We start from the raw sequence: 7,544 nt of genomic DNA on the forward strand, positions 1-7,544 counted from the left end.
TCGTGATTTTAAAGACATTAATTTGAACACTACATCAATAAAGAGATTTTTAAAGACCATCTAATTTCCAAGGGGTACAAGAGACACCTGCTTTAGGCTACACTACTGCACTCCGTGGAGGCGATGAGAATGTACAGTTCTTGAAGCCCCTGTTCTGTCGGTGGCTAAGCAGCCTGGGGATTCCCACCTCCAACAGTAATGACTGAAATCAGAAGTTAGTCCCTCTGTGATGAGTGGTTTGCACCAGAGGGAAGACACCATCTGTGGCTATCAAATCAGGATTTGCGCTTGCAAAGCTAATTGGTGTATGTAACAACTTTAACCGATGGAGGAAGGAGTGATTTATTTACTTGAAGAATGTCCAGTATGTTCTTAAATGTTCACTTACCTTTTCTCTGGGCCGTGTAGCTTAAGTCCCATTCTTTTACATTAGTGGTGCAAAAAACCTTAAAATTAGTGATGCATAAAACTTTTAACTTTGTTGGATGTATTGCACTATTATATTTGACAATTCAGACATTTGGCCTACTTGTATTGGGTTATGTTAAATGACTATTTTTTGCGACTCAACCGTGTCGAAACAATGTGCACTCGATTTGGGGGACGTGAACTATTCTAGCAGACCAAGCAAAATATCAGCAAAAACTAACACAGGTGGTATACTCAAAAGAGACTCTTCAACAGTACATAGACATCCATATCAAGGCTTTATCAGTTGAGTTAGTTGTACACAAGCTTTTGTAAATAAACTGAAAGTGGCTTCAAAACCAGAAATCATCTCCTCCACTGCTCCTAGTACTTGCCCTTTCTCTGCCTTTTAACCGAAGCATCTCCATGATACTCCGGGCATAGACATCTCTCAGGTTCACACTGATGTATGAGTCAGTGGCTATATTCTTGGTAAGCTTCTTCAGAGCTTCGCGCTGTCTAACAGCTGCTTCCTTGAGCTTTAAGGTGAAATAGCAAGCGGAGAAGCGGTCGTTAATAATAGCGATAGGCAAGGCCAAGACAAGGATTCCTGATAATATGCACATGAAGGCCACGATTTTGCCTGTGGTGGTGTCTGGTCTAATGTCCCCGTATCCCACAGTAGTCATGGATGTTGTGGCCCACCACCATGCACAAGGGACACTTGTGAAGGTTGTGTCAGGAATACTCTGCTCAGCAAAATATTCCACAGTTGAAAATATAGAAATTCCCACAGACAAAAAGAGGAGCAGTAGGCCGACTTCTTCATAACACTGGGTGATTGTCATCCCGAGTGAGCGTAATCCTGTAAGAGAACAACTGCTGTCAGTCCCTGGGCACCTCTTCCCTCCCCCACCCCTCCGCTTTCCTCCCTTCCCTCTCCTTTCTGACTATCCACCCACAAATGTGCATTTCACATCTAATATGTCTGCAGCATTGGGCAGTGGTTCTGGGGATAGAGATGAGAAATCATTATCTTTTTCTTCAGGGAGCTCATAGTCTAGTTGGTGGGGCCAGATTGAAAAAAGATAGAAAGAAATATTTACTAAACACCTACTATTTATAACAAAAAAAGTGACAGATGAGACTAAAAAGCAGAAAGTGAATGTATGATGGAAATTATATGTTAATCCACAAAATGGGAGGCCTTTGCAGCATCGCAAGTGGGGGGCTCACTTGGCAGACGTGCATTTCAATGTATCGCTTTGGCACACTTTTCTGATGCTGGTTTTATGCCGTCTCTTTACATTTGATGTGTCTGCTTTACTCACCCTCCTAATGAAGTTGAACATAATCAGGGTATTGTTATCTGAAAGCCAGAAGGGGTAAAGGATGTCCTCCATGAGAATAAAGTGAGTGAGGCATCAGTGACCAAGCTGACGTGAGAACATCATATGCATTCATGGGACATTCTTAACGGTTTACCATGCCCTGAACTCCCATGACACCCACTGAAATGTGCACCCTTAATACCAAAGCCGTGGGGAAACATTTCCCTTGAGTACATAGAATTTCTGCTTTCCTGTAAGGAGATAGACTAGCATACAGATTATTCCTTTCACTGCAGAAAGGTATGGGGGACTGAAGCTACTAGAAAATTCATTCACTGTGAGGCAGTGGTGTGTTCCCTATTACTATTCTGAGGACATATGGAACCCCTGGGAGACACACCCAAGAGAATCCAATCCCATCTCTAGAGAGACTCAGCCCCTAAGGAGAGTCAGTTGAGCCCATAATGGGATTACAATTTGAATAAGGTATCTCCCCTGATAACTAGAGTTCCTGAACACTGCTAAAAGCATATCCACGTTTTGAAGTCATATCAGTCTGAAGCCAAAATGATACTGTCTCTGAAGGTCGAAGTAATATCTCCTAGAATTATTTTAATTTTATTCACTAGAGACTATTTAAAATTCATTAAAATACCATTTGTGCTCTCATTATTTTTAAATTTTGTTCTTAAAACTTTGAGATGTTCTTAAATTATGTACCAAGTATTTTTAAAGATTGAGGAATATTAATTTTGACGTTTAACTTCAAAAGAAGATTTTTTAAAGAATATCTTTAGAATACCTTTTAGAAAACTGGCCTTGATGTGTCTGCATTGAATTGTATTTCTGAAATAAACTGACCACATTTGAGAAAAACCACAGTGAGGAGACTGTTTTCATTTCAAGATGAAATGTTCTAAATAATTTTGTAAAGAAAAACAAAGTTGTCTGAATTTCTGCACATTACATCTATTAACTCAGATAATCCTCAAAAAACAATAGGAGACTGATGTAATTATTAGGCAATTTTACAGATGAGAAGATTGAGGCACAGAGAAGTAGCATAAATAGTACAAAGTTACTGAGCCAGGATTTAAACTTAGGCTCTCTGGTCCTCCTGTTATTCTATAATACCTCTCAACTTATATTTATAGTTTAATACATGGGGAAATATGTCACCTACATCTACATTTTGCTAAATTTAATGTTTAAGATAAAATTGTCAAATATTTGTGGAAGCATTCATATCCTTTCAATAAATTAAGTCTTTATTAATACTTTGTACTGCTTTGGAACTGAAAAAAACCTTTGAAGACGTGACATTGTGGAAATTACTATTATTTTCTTTTTCTTTTCTTTTAGGAGCAAATGTAGTCTTTACTGGGTGTTTTTAAATTGAATCCTGTGAAGAGTTTATAAATACTAGAAGAAAGCATCCTATTATGTGTGTCAGAAAACAAAGAGTGGTACTTCTAAAAGTTGTTGGAAACCCCATTATCACATCGCTGGTATGGGAGACTAGCTAGGAAAATACACTACCAAAATTATGTTCGAATAAGTCCTAATTACCTCAGAGATGTGGGGGAAAAACATATTTGAGGTTAATTTCTCCCTATATTAATAGGAAGTGACAACCACCACAAACTTCTTTGAGGTGACCAACCAGGCACATATCTGGGGGAATAAGGTGGAAATAGCTAAATTATTTGTATTCATGTGTATTGTATTAATATGTGTCATATTAACATGGCATCCTACTGGAGTGTTTCTTAACGTATGGTCCATCAAAATCACTTGTAAGCTTGTTAAAATGTATGCTCCTCGATCCAACCCCAAATATTAAAATCTGACTCCTCATGGATTGGAGATCAGAATTTGCCTTCTAACAAGCTTTTCAAGGGATTCTTATTCTTATTTTCATTAAAATCTAACATCAGTGAACACATATATACTCCAGAACACCCAACAGCCATAGGACCAGCCACTGAAAATTGCCACCCTCAGGGAAATAGGGATCATCTCTAACGGATTTGTGTGACTTCCCCTGACATTGTCTGTAACTTTCATGCACAATTGTTGTTGTGTGGGAACTTTTCTAGGGGGAATGTTCATTAGATTTTCAAGCCTTCATATGATACAAGCTAAGGAATTTCTGTTACCATCTCTCTCATTCATTGCACTTTAGGGACAAGAAAATTCTTAGATACTAGACAAAGCATTTAATAATTAGTATCTTCTGCTTTCTTCCAAAGCAAATATTTCCATTGCTTTGTCAAAAATTATGGGGCGGCCAACAGTGCCTGGTCATCTCACTTTCTGCATGGCCAGAGAAAGCATTGCAAGACTGACTTTTTTTTTTTTGCCAAGGAATGTGCGTGGTAAGCCCTTCCTTGGACACAGAAGAGAAACTGGCTTATGTCCTTATGTATCATGAACAATTTCTGCATCTCTTTTAATGTGCTGTTTATACATATATTATCTAGAACTTTCTTGAGGCCGAGTGTCTTTAATTTTTGTACATCTTCTGAGCAGCCGGTTGAAATAAATTGAGGTTAACAAGTGGTCAAATTGTTTCTTACATGTCATATGGAGAGAAGGAGTGTGGGCGGCATCTTCTTTATACTTGTGATAACAACTTCCCAGCACCATTTTGGTTGGGTAAAGTATGGGAGTTGGTAATTTTGAGTATCAATTCAGAGTCACTTCCCTGGGACTACAGTCAAGCACTAATGTTTACAAACAATGGCAAATTAAAAAGCATCACTGAAATTTGAATACCTGTGGAATGTCTGCCCAGCTTTAGCATGCGTAGAGCCCTGAGCAGCCTCAAGACCTGCACAATGCGCCCCACATTTTCCAGCTCCTGTGTAGTCTGGCTCCCACTCAGGCTCTCTACCAGAAGAGTGATGTAGAAGGGCAAGATGGCAAGGAGGTCTATGATGTTCGGCACCTTCCTCAGGAAGCGGCACCTGGCCCGCACGCACAGGAGGCGCAGGATGAACTCGCCAGTGAACCAGCTGATACACACATACTCCAGGATTTCCAGCAGCTGCAGGTCCAGCCAGCTTAATTCAGCTGACATCAGGGCCATGTTGACGATGGACACCACCACAAAGATGATGGAGATGACCCCAAAGATTCGAGCAGCTGTGGAAGATCCAGGTTTCTCCAGGATGTTCCAGAGCTTCTGGCGGACAGTGGGACAAGGTCCTTGTGAGAAGTCCTGTTCGCTCTCATGTTGACTCTCCTGGTCTTCTGTGTCCTTCTTAAAGTCTAACGTTTCACTCAGCTCCTTCCTTCTGAAGTATCTTTTAGAAAATACAACTTGGTGATTAGTCTAACTTTTTAAAAGTACAGAAGTAAAAAAAAAAAACAAAAAACAAAAAAAAAACCCCAAAAAATAAAAGATTAAACTTAGCAGAGAGGTCATGCTTTTTTATTTCAGTAAAATGCAGATAATGTCCATTCATATTTTACCTGGGCTGTCTCTTGCCCACAGTACCCCAAAGTTCTCATTTAAGATTATTATTTTTAAAATGGTACTTTCTTGTTAGAAGTTTATACAAAAGGATTTATACATAGCAAGTCTACTTTAGTGCATTTTATTACCCATTTTTCTTGTAACAAGAACAGAAGTTTGTCCTATGGAACCTTTTTGTGTGTGTGATGTAAAGGTATTCATGAAGAAATGGTACCAATAGCAAGATAAAAGGAAAGTCGTCATCAAAGTCCCAGAAACATTCACAGTCAAGGAACCAAGTTTCTATCTTCTGTATTTAAAGCAGTTCTCCACCCAAGTCTCAAGTTAAGGGTTCTCAGTGGTAAATGATAATGCTCCCTACTGAAACCTACATCCCTATACATGCATCTTCTGGATCATAGCTTTTCTAACTCACTTATTCAATCATCAAGTATTTATTGCAGGCCTGACCTCCTTTGTCTTAAAAACGAATTGGCACGCATTTATCCAAAAAAGGAGGAGGTTTAAAAAGTTCCAATCGAAAGCTGGCTTTGACACTTTCCGGACCCACCGCCACCCCACCTTTCAGCTCAGAAGTGGCCTCAGGTGTTTTTTAGGCCTGCGTTCCGCGAGGATTCCGAAGCCTCACATCTTATCTCTGCCGCCCTCTCTCCACTGCGCCCGCCTCCCAGCCCGGCCACCGCACGCCTCCCGGGTACCTGTCCCTGCAGCAGGAGTCGATGCTGAGCTCGTCGATGCCCCAGTATTGGATCTCCTGAAGGAAGGAGAGCGCGCACAGCTGCTCCATGACGTGCAGGCGGCCGGTGCGGTAGTAGTGCAAGACGTAGCGGAATGCCTGCGAACTGCGGTCGAAGAAGTACTCGTTGTCCACGGGGTTGGCATCGTCGCAGAGCTCCAGGGGGCTGGGCACGGCGGCCAGGGCCCCGCGGCGGCGGCACGAGGCCACCACCACGGCCAGCTTGCCCAGGCGCGTGTGCGGGAAGCAGGACAGTGCCTGCTGCGAGAGCACGAAGCGGCTGCCGCCCACGTTGACCGTGAAGCAGTCCCCGAGCGCCAGGGGCTCCCCTTCGCCCTCGCTGCAGAAAACGCTGGACTCCAACGAGGTCAGGGAGCAGCTGTCCAGCGACGAGTCCAGCGGCGCCCGCCCTCGGGAAGGCAGCTCCATCCCCGCCGCCGCTGCCTGAGGGCGCCACAAAGTTGGGGGCGCGCCGGAAGCCTCGGTCGGGCGAGGGTGGTGGCACGGCCCCTGGCGGCGGCCGGGATTTCCCTGGTTCCCGAGGGGGGTGCCTCCCACCCGCGCACCCCTGCGCTCGTTCCCCCTCTGGCCGCTAGGGCGCGGCGAGTGCGCGACAGCAGCGCACGAGCCCGGCGCGCCCAGTCTGCGGGGAGGGGAAGGGGTCGCGCCCGGGCGAGTGCTCAGAAGCGGTCCCAGCCAGGGACAGCCCCAGGGCACACCTTCCGGGACTTACGCCCTCAGCCCCCGCTAAATCTGCGAGGGAGATTCCTAGCCCGGGATGTGTACGTATTCAAAGCCTCGTTACTTAGTGGGTGGAGCGGGCGTGCAGGGGGAGGTGGCGGGTCTAGAGTGGAGGAGGAGGACAGGATGCCTCTTAGGGGAACGAACGCACGCCAGGGGGATGGCAAGACTCACTCCAGCCCAGGAGACCGAGAGGAAAAGTTCAGAAAGCCGAGGAAGTGGTAACCGGGTCAGAGTCCTTTCCAACTTGAGGATATATATTCCTCCGTCTCCTTTTACTGCGGCGGCTTCACAGGCCTCCCCGGGAGTAGTCGCTGGGGGTATGAGCACGTGGGGGAGGGGGCGCCGGGCGAGGGGGCCGCATCATCTGCTCCCATTCATTCTCATCCTAGTCTGATTGTCACTCGCGCTCCATTTTCTTCTCCCTCCGTCTGTTTCTGACCTGCTGGTTGAGAAATTGATGATGACTTTTAACTGAAGTCCCGGTGAGTCGCTAAGAACTAGGGGTCACCATTGCCTCGTATCGAGGCACTTTGCGCCCTTCGGTTTAGCCATTTCTGCCCGAAGAAGTTTCCCGGAGAGCGGGCGTTCTGGGCGCGTTCCCCGGCGCACAGCGGAGCTCTCATTTTAGGAGAAAGGGAAGGCAGAAAGACAAGGAATAGAACAGGCGTGGGCTGGGGCAGGAGTTTAGATAGTACCGACGGCTGGGTGAAGGGAGCAGCCGAGCGCCTTGCCCAGGTGAGACCAGAGGTGTACCCACTGGGCCCCTTGGAGTCGAGCCCCAGCCCACCTGTTGGACACGGGGTGGGGGCGGGGAGGAGGACAGGGTGACTCACCTTCCGCTCCT

The 7,544-nt window shown here is 45.3% G+C and overlaps 1 protein-coding gene across 1 annotated transcript; it reads right to left on the reverse strand.

Moving 5' to 3' along the window:
- Positions 1 to 688: 688 nt before the first annotated feature.
- On the reverse strand, positions 689 to 6,385 carry KCNV1 (potassium voltage-gated channel modifier subfamily V member 1). Its single transcript, XM_007075855.3, has 3 exons — positions 5,919 to 6,385; positions 4,518 to 5,047; positions 689 to 1,273 (listed from the first exon to the last, which is right to left on the reverse strand). Exons 1-3 carry the CDS (start codon positions 6,383 to 6,385, stop codon positions 762 to 764), a joined length of 1,509 nt encoding a protein of 502 aa, XP_007075917.2. The 3' UTR covers positions 689 to 761.
- Positions 6,386 to 7,544: the final 1,159 nt, after the last annotated feature.

The sequence above is a fragment of the Panthera tigris genome, chromosome F2 (genome assembly GCF_018350195.1).
Source record: "Panthera tigris isolate Pti1 chromosome F2, P.tigris_Pti1_mat1.1, whole genome shotgun sequence".
In the NCBI taxonomy this organism is placed as follows: Eukaryota; Metazoa; Chordata; class Mammalia; order Carnivora; family Felidae; genus Panthera; species Panthera tigris.